This window comes from Lottia gigantea, assembly GCF_000327385.1.
Source record: "Lottia gigantea unplaced genomic scaffold LOTGIsca_11, whole genome shotgun sequence".
Classification (NCBI taxonomy): domain Eukaryota; kingdom Metazoa; phylum Mollusca; class Gastropoda; family Lottiidae; genus Lottia; species Lottia gigantea.
In genome coordinates, this window is record NW_008707001.1 from 4212308 (window position 1) to 4231264 (window position 18957).

At 31.8% G+C, this 18957-nt stretch overlaps 3 protein-coding genes across 3 annotated transcripts; 1 reads left to right on the top strand and 2 right to left on the bottom strand.

The window, feature by feature from the left end:
- Window positions 1-667: 667 nt before the first annotated feature.
- On the bottom strand, window positions 668-1589 carry LOTGIDRAFT_110237 (hypothetical protein; the record flags this gene model as incomplete). The annotated part of the gene is made up of 3 exons (XM_009047282.1): window positions 668-759; window positions 1032-1119; window positions 1524-1589. Coding segments are annotated over 3 exons (246 nt in total), but the record flags the coding sequence as incomplete, so codon positions are not given.
- A 1484-nt stretch (window positions 1590-3073) lies between these two features.
- Window positions 3074-6645, top strand: LOTGIDRAFT_109903 (hypothetical protein; the record flags this gene model as incomplete). Its single annotated transcript, XM_009047283.1, has 9 exons — window positions 3074-3192; window positions 3440-3614; window positions 3802-3916; window positions 4212-4369; window positions 4606-4734; window positions 5153-5269; window positions 5547-5726; window positions 6017-6204; window positions 6372-6645. The coding sequence occupies 9 exons, from the start codon at window positions 3074-3076 to the stop codon at window positions 6643-6645; spliced, it is 1455 nt and encodes a 484-aa protein (XP_009045531.1).
- Window positions 6646-10319: 3674 nt separating this feature from the next.
- On the bottom strand, window positions 10320-17721 carry LOTGIDRAFT_156660 (hypothetical protein; the record flags this gene model as incomplete). Its single annotated transcript, XM_009047284.1, has 10 exons — window positions 10320-10445; window positions 11175-13743; window positions 14154-14306; window positions 14762-14880; window positions 15284-15368; window positions 15715-15848; window positions 16153-16368; window positions 16880-16950; window positions 17199-17427; window positions 17614-17721. The coding sequence occupies 10 exons, from the start codon at window positions 17719-17721 to the stop codon at window positions 10320-10322; spliced, it is 3810 nt and encodes a 1269-aa protein (XP_009045532.1).
- Between the last annotated feature and the right edge of the window lie 1236 nt (window positions 17722-18957).

The following is an 18957-nucleotide window of genomic DNA, read 5'->3' on the forward strand; positions in this document are numbered from 1 at the left end:
TTGACTCATTTCATTATTTACATACTGCATATGGTTAATTCTAACTATGGACTCTTGTGGATTAATAGAATCTTGAGTAAGGAACCTGATGCACCTCAGAACAATAAAAGTGTGTGAAAGTGTTTAATTTAATGACCTTAATTTTTATTATAACCATTACCATAATAACAAATAATAAGAATTATGTAGCACTTTTGATGCAAGACATATCTGATCAAATTTGAATTAGTTCAAGCTAATAATACTAAACTTGTACTAGGTTCAGCTAAGGTGAAATTATAACACAGAACATCCTTTTCTGAAGTCTTTATCTCATTCAACTGTACACTTAAATGAAACATTCACAAAGTTTTCACATTAAATCTTCAAAATGTCCTTGGCACCTTGAATATTGATTGTACATTTCCTTCAATGTATAAAACAAACTAAAATCTGAAAGAAAAGAAACGAATGATTTCACAGTAAACATGATCTGGACAAAATATTTCAACGATTAACAAACAAGTTCACAAATATCATCATATCATATTTTGAGATAATTATTCAATGAATTGTGGCTAGGGGAACCATAAATTTGTCTTGAAAGTTAGCTCTATCAGCTTGTTTAGGAAATAAAAAGGCAGGAGCTTTGTAGCAATAAGTTTGAAATCATACCAACCCAAATAAACTACTCAAATATATCATCTCTATCTGCAACATACTGTATGATATCTTTAGGTCGCATTAATCTTTCAGAGTCGGCGTCAGGGATTTCAAAACCTGAAATAGATTGAAAACAACGCTTTATATCACATACATGATTAACTAGTGTATGTTAATGAAGGAACTTGTATCATTGGCTCTTGTTTCAGGTCTGTAATTAAACAGAAAAATAATTCAGCTGATATTGCTTAGCTATCAAGAACATTTTCTTGCACTAAGAGACTTGAATTTAAGTAAAAATATCCTCAATCAATGACCAATCTTTTCATTTTTTAAAACATACCAATGTTTAATTTGAAACCAGGGCAATCAAGCATTGTTTAACTTACCAAATTCATCTTCCATAGCCATGATAACTTCTATTTGGTCTAAACTGTCTAAACCTAAATCATTCATAAAATGACTATCAAGTGTTAACTGAAAAAGACAGGAAAAATTTTTAGTTGCCTGTTTATCTCCTTATATCAATAATTCGGTAACCCTTAATTTAATCCAACAGATATAAAAATTAAGACAAATAGTTACTATAGTCAAACAGTATTCTCCATTTAGTAATCACCTTCAGATAGCAGCTAAATAGCATTGACTCTATTTGAAATATACAGAGTTAAAAGTTAAAAGTTAAAAATGAAAACAAGAACATAGAACAGACATGGTCTACCTTTTCGGGGTTAATTTTATCGTAAAGTTTAAGAACCAACAAAACTCTTTTTTCGACCAGTTCGAAGGTAAGTGTATCAACAGCCCCAGCATATTGCCTTATAGTCAGATTCTGAAAGTAAAAATTAAGCTGGCCTATTAAATATATCATTTTGCATTACCTTTTCTGCATTAATCTTGTCATATTTTTTGATGACTTCAAGCACCCTAGATTCTATATCTTTAATTTTAGCATCATCAGTAGAGTAAGGTCTAACAACTGTCTCTGATGTAACAATCTAAAAATAAATGTATTTGAAGAGATTAACTTTATCAGTTACTTCTACCTCTGTCATTATTTTTACATTTTCAAAATATGTAAACCAATATTTTATCAATGTCATCACAGCATGCAAGTAAGAATTATACAGATGCAGTAAATTGCATGAAATTGAAACAGTTACGCAGATGGCCAGGGGTAGCAATTGATTGGGAATTGCGAACAGGCTCCGTTTGTTGCAGGTCTGCCCTCAATCCAATGGTATGAAAGCCAATTATGTCACATTCAAAATTCCCCCCCCCCCCCCTAAAATTGCAGAACTCACCCATTAAGCCACCCCCTTAGAGACTATGCAGTAATGTTCGATGATTTCACTTCCTTTTGTGAGTAAGAGTTTGATACCCTAACCATAGAATAAAAATAAGCTAAACCCAACTCAAGGCAAGGAAAATTACATAAATTTATTTGGGAATTCATAAAAGTTTCAAGGACATTTGTGTTGTCCTCTGAATTACCTGTGTACACGTTAACGAAGGTCTGATATTTGAAAAGAGTCTTTGAGTTTCATTATTTTTATGCACTAATGCACACGCGGCAACCTTTGGAACAGTCGTACGAAGTGACAAAGTTGTTAATTTGGCCAAAGACCTCACGTTCTTGATAAGGACAGCCATGTTGTTATACCTTGTAACCACAATGCACCGCACATGAGGAAAGAGATTTGGCTACTGCTAGAACGCAAATGTACCGTTCTTTGTAGAGTTGTACCTTTAATTTCCCAATAACGAAATGTTCATCTATTCAATGGAAGTACTTATGTATATTTCAGAACGAAATAAATAAAGCAAAGTTCATTTGGAACTATTATGGTCAGGCATTAGAACGGCCAATTGCGTAATCGTTGCCAAGCTTTACAATCAATTTGAGTACATTGTACTATTAAGACAAACCCTTCACAAGGGAGATAACTTTTGTTTGAGTTGAACTTTGGAGTGAATTTCTCCAAAATAAAACTTGAGGCAATGGACAATCCTAAACCCCACGATGTCATCATAGTTGGGGCTGGGATATCGGGCTTGACAGCTGCTCACCACCTACTGAAACGGGACCCAAGTTTAGATGTTCTGATAATAGAAGCGAAAGGTATGTTACTTTTGCGGTTTTTGACATTATTGGTCTGGTGTATGCAAACTGCCTACCCGAAAACGTTTCATTCTGTATGATCCAATTTTACTCGTATGGTTTGTTAAACAAATATTGACAGACAAAAAGACCCCAAAATATCATTAATCCAGTGATGGGTATATGCACTTAAAAAACGCAGCTTAGGCTAGGCTAAGTGATTAATCCAAAAAAACAAAAGCAACCTCAACCAAAAGGCCAAGTCTGTGGATAGGCCTTAGATAAAAAAACTAATTATTTGTTAGATATTGTGATAATAAACTTTCCAAAATGTCACTGTGCATATGTTTTTTTTTTTCAGATCGTGTCGGAGGAAGAACATTAACTGTACCATTGAAGGCAGCAAATGGAGAAGATCACTGGGATTTGGGGGGTCAATGGGTCGGCAGGTAAGAATAACATAATTGGGGCTTTGTAATGTTTCCTTAGGAGAGTAGGGAAGAATTATCTACATTTATCACAACTTTAAAAGGGAATTAAGAGATAAGAATACTTAAAAGTTAGGCATTTCTTTGAAAGTCCTTGCGTAAAACTATGTTCAGGTTGGCAACTGATTTTATGTTTAAAGCATCAGTAATACATTTTAAAACCATGTCTTTCATATGTCAATTCATAACATTTTTCTTGTAATTTCAGGTCTCAAACCCATATAATGAATTTACTACAAGAATTGGGTGTAGAAACATACAAACAATATACAAATGGCACTAAATTTATGCAGCTGGGTGATGTTCGGCCTAGAACCTATCAATCAGACATTCCTTCCCTGTCAATACTTGCCTTATTAGATCTACAGAACTATATTTGGAAGGTGAGTAGTAATTATTTGTAGATATCAGCTGATGATATTATTTACAGATATGGTTTAGATTCAATCACAGAATGGAAGACAATAGGCCTATAGGTCAAACAAGTATCAATGAATAAACATCATTAGCTATTGACTTAAAGAAAAAAAAGACATATCTGATGTTGCATGAAAAAATTATTTATTTCAGGTAGAAAAACTGAGAAAAAAAGTTAGTATCCATGACCCATGGTCTTGTCCTAAAGCTGTTTATTGGGATTCCATTACTTTGGATACATTTATACAACAAAATACATGGACAAAAGGTACACAGAGACTTTCTTGTCAGAGACACTCTATATGGCATCATCCCTCTGCATTGCTCAATCAATTAAAAAATGTGAGACTCCTTTGGATTTGGAACTATTTTGGAAATGGACAGAACGATAGTGAAACAGTCTTGTCACATTAGTAATCTTTTACTTTGAATCAGTTCTTTTTTGCCACCTCATTGCACACAGCATGGCATTTGCTGTCTTCAGTAGTCGAATATGGTGCAGAAAAGTTGGGTGCAAAACTCCCAATTCTATTCATTTCATTTCTATTTTGTGTCTATTCAAGGTGCCAGAGATACTATTTATGCAGCCAACAGAGGTGTTTTGGGTATGGAACCATCACAATTTTCATTCTTGTTCTTTTTACTGTATCTTGATTCTGCCGATGGTCTTAAGAACCTAACAGAATGTACAGAAAATGCTGCTCAAGAATTTAAAATACAGGTGAGTGAAGCTGAAAGGTGTCTGGGGTTGTGAACTGGAATGGCTTATTTCTTAAATTTGTTGAACTACTGCATGAAAAAGATTTTAAGATTTCTTGAAAAGTGAAAGTTTAAGGCTCCTGCTTCCAAAATGTTATATTAATTTCCCAAATATAGACAATATATTTAAGAGTATTTTGAAACACAAGTCATTCTTTATTTCTAAACCCATTTTACTTGTTGCATTTTGTAATTTAGGGAGGTGCTCAACAAGTATCCTTAAAGATAGCAGATAAAATTGGTAAGAATAAAGTCAAGTTAAATCAACCTGTTACACATGTTCATCAGGTAAAACAGATTAAAGAATTACTAACAGCTTATTGTTATGTATATCAGTTGCTTGAGAACCATACTCCCTTTGTGCTGCAGATTGTTAATAGATCCCTACAGTGTTGGTAATCAAAACAGAGTTGGCTTATACCTCTGTCATGACAAAATTTCCCATATTGAACACTGATAGTGTGGATCAATTTCCCAAATGTTCATTCCATTTTTCTTTAGGCCACAAGAAGTGACATTGTTACTATCAGAACTGAAAATGGCGACAAGTATAGTTCTAAATATTTAATTATTGCTTTACCTCCACCAGCATTAGGTAAGATTTATAGATTAAATTGGGGGCTTTAACTTTGGAATTTTCTAAAACAGATATTAAGGCTTTATTTTTTAAACAAACTGAACATTGGGAATATGTGAAATCCGCCAAAAATGTTCCCTGGTACATTTAAAATTTGTTGAAAGTCAGTTTTCATCTCTTGTAGGTAGTATACTATTTGAGCCAATGTTACCAAGTTCTAAATTAGAAATAGTCCGACATTTCCAGAAAGGAAACATGATGAAAATAATCATAACATATAAAGAGGTAGGTCTGAATGATTTGTGATTGGCTTGAATGGTCTATACAGTGGATGGTATTCCCTGAGACAATTGATGGTTAAGTAAATGAAAATAGAATCTGAAACACCCATTGACATACAATAATATTTAAAACATCCTGGTTTTTTGCAAACGATACAGACAAGGGCTTTGTGATGATCAAATATTTGAGTCCTTGAAAGATTTCATTTGATATATCTATTGACTAGAATATAAGTTTCTGTTTTTGTGGACATATGCTTGGACTTATATTATATTTCTAGGCGTTTTGGAGAGAGCAGGGCTATTCAGGAGAAGTTGTCAGTAATGGTGGTTCTAGTATAATATCAGATTGTGAAACAGGGCCAATATGTTTAGTATTTGATGCTACCACTCATAATAATAACCCAGCTCTAGTGGTGTTTATATCAGGCTATCAATGTGTTCAATACATGGATAAAACAGTACGTTAGAAATATTAATTAAAGAACCTGAAACATGTCATTACTAGTGTTTCACACGGTGCAATCTTCAGACAACTGACTTGTTTCAGCCTGTGTCCATAGTTTTCTATATCTTGACTTTATATTTCCTCTAATAGAAATATTTTGATATAGTAGAATTATTTATTCACTTATATTAGAAGAAAAATTAAGGCTTTCTGCATCTTATGTCTTGACGGTTAAAAGCTTCAAAATAGTATTAATAGTAGAAAATTTCCCTTATCAATTCTTTTTCATTTTACTTAAACTAGCCAGAAGAAAGACAGAAGTCTGTGTTACATCAGTTATCTGTATTTTGGGGAGGAAGTTGTTTAGATTTTATTGATTATACTGAACAAGATTGGAATAAAGAACCATATATAGTAGGGGCACCTGTTTGTTGCCTAGCAACAGGAAATATGAGATATTTTGTGGATGGTGTTAGAAAACCATTTCAAAGGTATGTATTATGTTATGTTCATTCTTTTTTTTCATCAAAATATTCACAAAACCCTAAAACAATAAAGTAAATAGAATTTTACTTTTTTTAAACCCAATTTTTTATTGAAGATCTCTATAGGTTTAGGAGACATATTTCTTGACTATAAATACGGTTTTTTCTTTCAGAATACATTTTGCAGGAACAGAATCAGCTACACAATGGTGTGGTTATATGAGTGGAGCTGTACAGGCTGGAATTCGTACAGCTGTAGAAATCCTGCAAGAAATACGACCACAGTCTGTTACTGTGGATGATTTACAACAATCTGGAATAACTTATCAAAGAACTGTACAGTATACACTAGGATCAAGAAAGTGGTTCAAATTATCAGCTGGTTTAAGTGGAATTTTAATATTGGGATTTCTTCTCAGTAAAAAATGGTGCTTTACCTTGAAATGAACTCTGTGACATTTTTTAACCCACCTTTACACTTTTATTGAATAACATACTCCTGCTTGTATCTTTAGATACTGATAATTTTGCCCATTTTGAAACCTCAGCATGTAAAATACAGCTTTTTTCATGCTTATTGATATGACATTCCATTGGTAAAATATGTTTTCAGTAACTCAAAAGCTGGGCCTTTTCCTCATTGCATCTGAGATAGAATTTTTGATAAATTTAATTAAAAATCAAGTTAATTATTTGGATATTTTAAAAGAACAATAAGACATTGAGATTTCTGTGGATTTGGCCCTGAATTTATCAGAGTGCCTTGTTGTCTGTTTATTTATTATTATGTTAGGATGTTTGTTTTTATTTATTAATGATATACATGCATATTTATTACAATTATTATTATATATTTAATTCCCTCATTTAATCAGGACTTATATTTTCTCCATCCAGCCATAATAACATGTAAATGCAAGAATGCTATTGATTTGGTCTCCATCGCCACCTACTGTCTTGCGTGTGTCAATTGAAGGAATTCTACACTTCAATACAGTCTTACTGACAGTCTAAGATTGACTTTGTGATGATAAAAATATAACTTTGCTGTGCAAAATTACAGCAGAAATTCTCTCAGCTTCGAAATGAGTTCATGCCTCTTATTTTTATCCATGCTGAATCATTTGTAGCATTTCTTTTAGAAGCTAAATTCCAATTAACATAAAAATAATCAGTAAAATTCAATTTACTACAAAAAGCAAGAGATAGTAGAGTTGATGAAAGTATGAGAAGCTATTGTACAGCAGAGATCAAAGGAAAAAAGCTGCTATCTTGATAATAATCTTGAATAAAAACAATGTATATAATAACAATCAAATTATTTAATAATATTTATAGCAGTGTGATATGTTCATATTTAATTTCAATTCACAACTCAAAAAGGTTTAAAGACTTACATTATAATGTCATGATATACCATGTCTCCGATTCTAAGTATTGGTAAACAGAGGTATAGAATATACAAATAAAGAAATAATATGCTATTATAATTGAGACCAAATAGTATGATGTTGGTTAAAATTTTCAAATGAAGGAATGACAACCTGGGTATTTTTGTCCTAGAATATGAACAAAATGTATATTACATATTATGGAAGATGAAAATGGACTATTATGATTAAACTAAGGTCAATAACTAGCACCATATAGACAGCATAATAAATAACTACAAATTAACATAATATACACAGCGGTCATAGTCCTTTACATTATTAGTTTCCTTATACAGAGAATGAGAGAGACAGAAGTTACTAAATATAGGAATTAATAGACTACTTTCATTTTTCCTTACAGAACTGGAAGACAAGCATTATTAATCCCATTCGATGTATAGGTATATATTACAAGGCTTGTATATGGATGTTTCAAGGATATATTCATATGATAATCAATGAAACACCTCAGAAAATTATTAACTAATTACTTTTGAAATATAAATCCAACTGCTATCTTGTTACAGAACATTAGATTAGATTTTTAACTTGGAATGTATTTATCTACGCCAGTATCCTTTAATTTTTTTTTCTCCATGGAATTGATAGTTTGATTGACCTAGATGAATAAGGATATCTAAATATAATATATTTTCTCTTTTCCATCAAAATCAGTAATTTATATTCTCCTGTGATAAATATATTTATAATGTTGATTGTATATCTTTTACAATTGTTTCAAAACACTTATAGAATTAAACTGAAGGACAACACTGACTGAAATAAAAAATAATTTAGGACATGTCTTGACAAAAGGAGACTGGCATTAACGGTCATTGTGAAAGACAATTTCAGTACCATAACATGCCATGCCGAAAAAAGATATGTAATGGAACATAACTTGGCATCTCAGAGACAACCCAAAAAATCTTTCAAAGTAAGCACCAAATAAAATAATCAAAATTGATTGGTTATTGCACATTTTCAAAGGTTATAATTACAATACAGCAAAGAGATCATTACCCCATAGACAAGGCTTTATAATCTTTAAGTTAATGAAAGTATGTTCGGGCCTGTGGTTATAAGGAGAGTGGTTACTTTTGGACACCTAATCTTGCAGAAATTTGAATGCAGGGAAAGTCAAGATCATTTATACCACTCTACAATCACCCTCCAAATGTTTGTTCTTGTATCAAACAAGTAGCACAAGACCTAGTGCCTGAACTTCAATTTTAGGAAAGCACTTTCCCTCAAACTAACATAGCACGGCCTGTATGCCTAGCATTGACCATCCCTGTACCTCTGCCTTGACCTAGGGAAGATGGATTGAGATAATGAAATGTAAAGAACTATCACCATTACATTATAAAAATAGACTCTATCTAAATATAAAAATCTCTTTATAATAAATATCACATTTCTTATTAGTTTTAATATATTGCTAATGACTTAAAGTATGTTCAATATGAAAGCGTAGAATATAATATAGCTTATAAACCAATAACCTCATATACTTTCTTAATATGGCAGATAAAGATATAAATTTATATTATAATAATTCCATGTCATAGATAAGTTCATTCTTATGGCAGTTACAGAACAATGTATAATGAAAACAATTTTTAGTATTTATAACCGAATAACTTAAGCTGAATAACTTGTTCTAAATAGAATATATTTGGTTTAAAACAAAAAAGCTCATATACTTTAACTATGACATATAAATGAGGGAGATAATAATCACTAACTCTATCCTTAGGTTTATAAACTAATAGACATATAATATTTTATAAATATAGTAGGGTATATTTGATGTAAAGGAAAAATAAATGAAAAAAATTGAGAGCCAAAAAATCAAAAGAAAATTGAGCTTTTCACAAAATTTTATACTAAATAATTCAATTTGTAAATGAAATAAATACACAACCTAATGTAATATATTCTTTACTAACAAATACACAGTCAAAACTTGATGAATAAAATGATTAATCTTCATAAGACAATATAGAAATGGTCATAAATAAGAAATTACTTGTTATATATAAAATATGCTGTATTCAAAACTCAATGTGAAACATGTGGCTACTTTCAAGCAACCCATTTCCAAAGCTCAATGCCCTGATGAGGATTGAATATCCACATTATGAGCTCAAATTAATTGAGTTTTAAAACTTCAGATAAAGTATATTCATATATCTTATGTAATTGCACATTATGGAACATTTCAACAAAACAAAAATTATGTGACCATGGAGGGATCGAATTTAACTAAATTTCTTCTTTTTTTATCAGCAACTGTTATGGTTTTGGTATTTCATTTTTTCAAAGCTTTGAAAATCATAATATATAGCTGATTTTGGTAATTTTTGATAAGTAATACAAGTATATAGAATACAGTTTTAGTTCGAAACTATGTTCACACTCCTATTTCAAACCTAACTTTCGAAAATGAGGATATATTTTCTGTAAAAAATACTAGTATTCGAAATACAGGTTAGGTTCTTGATATTCACATTTCAGCTAAAACTTTTGAACGTAATTTGAAATACTTATTTTTGAAATACAGTTCAGGTTAGTTTGTTGGTATTTACCTTCAAACTAAAATAATTGAACATTGTTATGAGAAATGTGTATTTTGTTTGGAATTATTCCGTACTTTGAAACACTTGGAATTGGATTACATTAGAATTAGAAACTGTGTTGTGAGTTGTGAATAATAGTTGATGTTGTATTACCACTGATATCTGTCATTAAATCATTGAATGGCGGCAAATCTTCATCTAAATCTGTCGTCATTATCGTCGGCTCAAATACCTAAAATATAGAATATAATATATACATTACTATCATCAATACCTCCATGTTAATAAAACATAGGATTAACAGAAGCATTCCAGGCATGTTAATTGTTTAAAACATTGAAATTCTTTTGGTTTATTCAAACATTAATAGGTTGATTTATTTCTAGATCTATATACTCATTATAATTTATAAATTTCTAGCTGTCATGCACAAAATTTTTGTGGATTTTAGATCAAAATAATATTTTAAATTAACTGAACAACATAAAAAAATGAAATGAACAAATTAATTGAAAAGTTACCACTAATGAAATAACTTAAATTTCCCATCCAAATGGCTTAAGCATGCGTTTAAATTACAACATTTAAGTTCACTGCTTTTTCCAACATTTGATAAATATAAAAATATCAGTGCCAGTGACAGAAAAACACATTTGATGTGGTCCTTTTTTGGTGAAAGACAATAATGAGACTTCAGTTTCTCTGAATTTCACAGTTCTGCTTCTGTTTTTTTGTTAGAGTGCTTAGTCTAGTACTGTCACATTCATATTTGTAAAGTCAAAAGTGAGTTTTTTTAGGTGATGTTAAAAAAGCAGTAAACAAAAAGAAAATTAGTGTGTTAAACAAAAGCTGGGGTGGGTTCACAGCATGACCAAACAAAACACACAAAATAAACCAAACAACCAAAAATATACAGCATGCTGAATATACACCGAATAAACATCAAACATCAAGATCGTACCTGGTTAGTTCCATAGGCAGCCATTTTGTTTTTACTGCCGTTTGAGACATGCACAGATTGTAGATTACGAGATTCATGGGAAATATTGAGATCTGTTTGAAGAAAGTCGTCAGTTGTAGAGTCATCTAGATCGAGATTATCATATAGAGAATAGAAGCTACTATTATAGTGATTTTTAAAGTTAGAAGTTAAAGAGCCTGTACTACGATTAGCTATAATTTCAGATATATAAGATCGGGGTTTAGTTTGTGGTTGTGTTCGTTTTACCTCACTGTCAGACACAGACGACAAATTACTTGTATTGTCACACGAATCAGCACTGTTAAAATCAGATCTGGTACTACCTCGCACACCATTTATATTTTTAGAATAAGATAAAGCACTACTATTACTCTTTAAACTCATATTGTCATCTTCCACCATCCAATCACTGAAATCTAACGCTCGTTTAGGTGACATGTCCGTACTACGAGGTCTTCCTACTAACGATTCACCCATAAAATCATCCCACTCAAAATCAAAATTATCTTGAGAGGGGAACACATCTTCAAAGTGAGTCTCATTTTTCACATCATTTCTCTCAACACGTTTTGGGGAAGCCGGTAAATCATCTTCTGGAATGGTTTCCAATGTGGTCCGTTCAAATATTGACGGGGAATTCATTCCTTTTGAGAGGTAGAGTTCACTAGCGAATTGTATTTGTTCATCATTCATACTGAACGGTATGCACCCTGTTTCTAAGTAGTCATTGATACTGTTGTCTACTTTCACTTTCTCAATCTGATCACATTCTTCAATATCATTTACACTATAATCACAAATATAGGAGCTGCCACTCGTAGAGGAAGTGTCATCGTCTGATTGAGAACTACTTGTTTCACTGGTCACGTTAACTACCGGACTACATGTACCATTTACTCGACTGTCATCGTTTAGATCGTACTGCCGAATCTTTCGAGAGTATCTACCATAATTATTCACTGGTGTACTACTTTTTATGTCACAAATATCTAGTCTTTTATCACTCAGGATTGGGAGAGGATTGCACTCATTATTTTCTAACTTACCTTCTTGGCTACACTCACTGTCTTCTGTGAGGTTGGGAGAAATTGTCCTTTGTTCAGGGGTTTTCATCTTGTCATGAGGAGAAATTCTCCCTTCATGTTCCACATTACTTTCATTCTGTTCCTCTATTGAGTTTGTTAAGTCTAACTTATTGTTCAAAATCGCATCTAATTCAGAGAAATCTGTTAAGGATTTATCAACAGATTTATCTAATGGACTGTTATTGAATGATGCATTCAAAAACTCATCAATATCAGCGCCGAGTGTAGAGTCAATATCAGCTGATGTGGGATTTAATAACTCTGGAACCAGAAAGTTATTTTTGTTGGTGTTATCAAAAACAGAGTCATGGGTAGACAGCTGGGAGTTGCCTTCTATAATAATCTCAGGTGCTGATTCTTCTAGCTTATTACTTTCCTTGAATTCTTGTTCATCCGTGGGTGGTTTTGTAATACTTTCAATATCATCAGGTGAATCACTGACAGCATCTTTGTTGGATGTTTCTTCCAATTTTCTAGGACTGTTCACTGCATCTATATTATCAGACATATCAGGTTGTTCAGTCTGGTTAGTGGTTTCTTGAGTTGATTCCAGATTGTCACTACTTATTAGATTCTCTGTACTAAGGTCCGACACAATATCAAATGAATCCTTTGTAGAATTGGGCAACTCTGACTCAACACTTACGAGGTCATTGGTGGTTTCTAAACTGGATTGATCATCTCGACTTAAAGATGAAGTTGTTTCTGGCTGGTTTTTATTTGTGGTGGTGTTTTCATATTGTGGTTGTTGGCTGTTTGAAACATCTTTGGTATAACTTTGGATTTCTGGGCCTGGTAATGACGTTGACAAGACCAGCTGATCTGAATGTTTGCCGCTTAAAGAGAAATCACCAGTCACGACTCCCGAGGTCACAGTTTCGACCGATGTCGCTAATGTCTCGGCTTGTCTATTATCATCTGGTTTGCTGTTATTCTCAAAAGCATCGTCTTCAATGGCTGAATCATTCATGGACGTGACGTCTTCAGATTTCATAATAGCTTCTATTGAGTCATGTTTGTTCTCTATGCTATTTTTATCATAGTTTTTGTCTTTATTTAAAGGCGTGCTAGTCAGATGTTTCCGTATCGGTTTAAATGGAGTGGATGTAGAACTATCTGATCGTAAGGCTGGAGTGAAATCTAATCCACCATTCACAGTGGTTGATAACTTCTCTCTTTTCACACTGTCATCGGATTTAGTTAAAGCTGGGTTTTCATTGGATGAGGTAAAATCGGATTCAAATTTATGCGAGTCAATGGAGGTGACAGGAATATTATGTTGTTTTGGTATTTGGACTTCTTTAGGGATTAAACTATCCCACTTTTTTTCAAATTCATCATCAGTTACAGAGTTCTCTGATACAGAGACACTCTGTTTGTACAGTCTCTGTAATAACCCATGTACTTCCTCTACTGTGGGTCTTTGTTCAGGTTTCAACCAACAAAACTGCATCACCTCAAATCTGAAATTATCATAAGATATATAGTCTATAGAAAATAATCAAATCAAGATTTTATTTTACGGAAAGCAGCATTCATTGCTGATATCAATGCTTTGGTCTTTCCACATGGTTTACTTGAGATTTTTGTCCTATCTTAAAAACCTTTAAATTTCTAAAACAGATCCTTCATAACACACAAACTTGGTTCAAAAATATGGAGGGATCTGAACCTTTGTAAGGAATAGACTTCAGACTCCTATTCCAAACCACAACATATCCTTCATAGTATACAAAAGAGACAACATTACTCACTGAAAGGAACTGGGATAAAAAATATGGAAGGTCTATCTCAACCTATGCAAGAATTGAATCCCAGAGTTACTGTCTAATTCACCACAGCACCACCTATTATACAAGTCATTGTTACTTACATTCTGTCTTTATGTGGTATGTTGGTATCAGATGGTGGTTGTAACTTAATAAGTTTCTGTTTAATAACACCATCTAAAACCTGTTCATCAGGTAGAGCTGTATAGGGAACAGTAGCATAGGTCATTAGTTCCCATAATAATACACCATATGACCTACAAATTATATTAATTCATAATTAATATACACAAATGCAATACTATATACATGTATATATGTTATTGGGTATACTTGGATCAATAAAAAGGTTTCAATTTAACATTAACTATGAAGACACTCTGAATGAGTTTCAAATTAATGTTAATAGATAGCTACATGTATGTGAACTCAATGAAAGGTTTCACACAAATGTTATTATGTACTTATATGAACTCTCTGAATGTGATACTAATTACAATATATCCATTAGCACATTGAATCTATTTCATCTTTATATCCAGTTTTCAATGACATATTTTTCAGCTCTTCAACCAAATTCAACTACTTCTATGCAACTGAATTCAACATTCTTTGTATTTCTTGCTTTAGAAATTAGAAAGCTGAAGAAATTCAATTAACCATTTCCAGTCAAAATTATTAGAGTTTTGAAAAGACATAAATTAATCCTTACCAGATATTACTAGCTTGTGTAATTTCTGTGATTTGCCAGGTGATATCTTGTAATTCCAAAGTCTCTGGTGCCATCCATCTTAATGGTAACAATTCTTGACCATTGTTAAAATAATCAGTCTGCAATAAATCATTACATTCATGAAATTTAGGTTAACTCTAATCAGGTCTTGTTTATATTTTTCACTTTTATTCACTATTTTGACATTGCTATGATAAGTACAAAATGAATTACATGTATATCTCTCATTAGATCTTTCATTAAAGTCTTTAAATGACATTTAGCAATTATTGTGAGTATGATATATAGCATGACAATGCTGTATATAGATCTTTTATTGTTATTTGCAAGTCAACAAAGATCTCTATCAAGTTTATAAACATTTCTTGTTTTATCTTATGAATAATTTTTGAATATTATATGCTTCTATCATTTAAATGTATGACACAGACCAGTTATTTTCAATTTGCCTGTCATATCTCTACTATGTCAAAAATCTTATATAGAGAGAAAGTGATATACCTTATATCTCTCTTCACAGATACCATAATCACCTATTTTAACAGTTTGATCTCCAGTTACTAAACATGTTCTAGTAGCTAAATCACTGGAATATAATAATTTCAATGTAATTTACAGGGATATAATTATAATTCCTGTCCACCAACTATATACCAGTCACATGAGTACTGAGTAGCCTTATATTTTCAGAAAGTTGAAGTTGACGACCCAGAACGTACTGTGAAGGAAGCACCAAAACTTCGCCTTTCAACAATTGGTGAAGAAAATTGCTCTAAACTTCAAAACTGATCTTTGGACATCAAATTTTAATTTTGTATCCACAAAGTGTACAAATTACTTATTCAACCTCAAAATCAAATAAAATTTTCACATTAATTTTTAAAGAATATATAATATATGTATGCACTAAACTAGACTTATAAATAACTCACTTGTGTATATAATTATGTTTATGTAAACAAGCCAAACCACTAGCAACATCTAAAGCAAACTTCAACTGTAAATTCTTCTCATTAAATAATGGTGTACCAACTTTATGATTTCTTAAATAAGCTTTAAGATCACCCTAGAAATAAACACAATTTTCATTAATAGGTCATTAATATTAGCAATACTTCTAAATGAAAGCAGTAGATTATAGAAATAAAAATGAACAGTTTTCTCGAACAGCATTTTCAAGCAGAAGCAAATTTTTTTTTTCTAATGCAGTTGAACATTTACAACTTAAGTCCTTTCAATATTTTTAAGGCACATCTGGAAAGAATTGATTCAAATATACTGATTCCGTACTGACATGAGTAGTATTTTGCTGGATCAAAATGCATCAAGGTGACCTTTTTACATTATTATGAAGCAAAATTCAAACATACCAAGGGAGCAAACTCCAGAATCATCAACAATGGTGTAGTTTCTGTACACTGGCCTAACAATCTGATAATATTAGTATGATCTAATTCTCGAAACGATGCCACATCCTCCAGGAATTGCTTCTGTTCAACGTTAGTAGCGTTATCACTGAGAACCTTCACAATAACTCTATTTCTTGATACACCTGTTATAATTCTCTCGGCATCTGATTCAATTACCTGTAATAATAATAGATATAATAGATATCTTTCAATATACCATGGTTCTTATCAATATTTAATTATTCTTAATAACGCCCTACTCTTAGAACATATGCCAAGATATCTTCAGTAAGACTATACTCATTATGTTTTTATCAGTTATTTCAGCATTACTTTCTATATAGTCTACATGTCTGTTTTAAAGGGACTTTACAATTATTGAGCTTAAATTTGGCTTCCTGTAACACTTTTTAAAGTGAAAAGCAAATTTCTGTTAAACTACACTGAAAGAAAATCTCATTAATGCAAATGACAGATAGAGTGGCATTTTCGTTTAATCAATATCATCACTTTAGTTTCAATCAATCAAACCAATCAATTGAAAATTTGTTTATGATTAAATTTTAATGAACTTGAAGCAGAAATTTTATTTTGCAAAGTCATACTGGTAGTCAAAGGTAGTAAGAATTTAATCAGGCAAGATCTCTTTAACATGCATGAAAGTATATTAACTAAATACATTAATTACCTGGCCAAACCAAGTTGAACCTATTTCTTTCAGATATGTTAACTGAACTCTAGGAAAGGGATGATGAACAGCTAAAAAGGTAAATCAAATGAAAGTTTATCTTTAGGTACTGAAAAGTCATTAGGTTGTAACTCTAATATTTCAAATTTCACAAATACAGCTATGCATAATTCAGCCATTAAGAGTACTAGATTATGGCTTCCTCAGATGATACTGGAAGTACTGTTATTAATTATTCCTGTTGATTTCATCCTTGCTAAACGGATTAATTTTTCATCATTCTTTGCAATCATTGGCAAAGAAATCATGTAAAACTTACTGATCAGTCTCACAGAGGAATCTCGTTTTAGTTTATCATTACACCGTATTCTAGGTCTTAGAGCTGATGTAGAGACAGTTTTAGACAAGATATCAGGCAGTGGTTCTATTAACACTGAAGCCAATTCACTATCTTGTGATTCAGCTGAAGCTATATCAGAAGGCTCTAATGAAAATCCAGCATTTTCCCTTGACGTTGATGGAGCTTCTTCATCTGGATTTTGGAAATTCTGAAAAATTAAAGTTACATTTTCATTGATATACTAAAATAGCTGCATTGCATTTCTCTTAACAATCTAACCACATATTGTCTTGGTTTCAGGATTAGTAAACTAATAATCAAATGAAATCAGTTCGTTAAAATTGTAATAATTGACACATTTACAATATGTAGGCTACAACAGCTTAGAACTTACCGAAAAACCCCTTGCCTTTTTACCAACAAAGCATTGAATACATCCCAAGATGGCCACCACTAGAGAGCAGGTCAGTACAACAGACACAGCTATCAATAAAATTATCATGATTGCTAGGTTAATACTTCTATCATTTTATCTCTAAATTTTCAACTATCTTCAAATTAGAAGGCCTGAAAAAATCATCAAAAATGTTTGAATAAAAATTATATAACTTTAATACATTCAAGCAAAAAAGGCAACATATGTTCATCTACAAACTTAAGAATAATTTAAGGAGCTGATAGATGTTTTTAGCTTTCTTATGTGTATCGAGGTCATTTCAATTGCCTATCAGATAATTGTCATCCCTGTAATCATTTAACAATATGAGGTCAATATTGCTTAGGCTCCTTATCAATAATATCTTGGCCCTTGTAATAGCAATGCCATAAAGGGCTTAGTTTTATAGGAATTGCAAGGCCCACAGATGTCTGACTGAAAATTTGAACGGTGCAGTCCATCAGTGCCCCGAATACACATAAAAAGTTTAGAAAACCTCCATAATATCACTTTAAATAATAGTTCTTCAATTCAAGTGATATTCAATTAAAAAGAAAAGAATAAATTATAGAAATAAAAAAAAGAATGAAGATCTAAGGCTACGGCATGTTAGTTTCCCCTTTGCAGACAAATGTAAAATTCACAAAAAGATAGACAGAGCTGCACATAAATCATGTGTTTTTAATAAAATGCCAAAGAATTCTTATCGAGAAAAAACTCATGCCATATGAAAAGTTTCACCTTACAATTCTACAGTGTATGATAACTCTCAATACAGAATAGTTACTCAATTGTAATACATCAAATCAAGTTCAACAAACTATAGATCTAAATCTGTTTCAAATATTTAAATATTATGTGGATGGATTGAAAATTCAACAAAAAACTAAACATTTTACCAACTCTGAGAAGATCTACTGATGCAAAATGTCTGACATCATGGGACTTGTAAAATACGAAGACAATACGCTTACAGGTGTTGTATGTGTTTGTAGATATATTTTTAACCATGACATTTTAAACCTATGATAAAAATGTACTGAATGCCATTCAACTAAGAAGCCACTGTGAAGAATTTCGTTATTTTAGCCATAAAAACAGAAAATCTTGTTGTGTACGCTTCACATTTGTGTAGTAAGAATTGGGAAGTATAAAATTGGAGTAGATGGACATATTGCGTAACACCAAAAGTGCAATTGCAGAAACTGGAAACTGATTTCACAGTGAAGACTGTGATACAAAGCAATGTCTACAAGAGAGCATTGACATTCAAAATTCAATGTCATACAGGTGAACAATTGA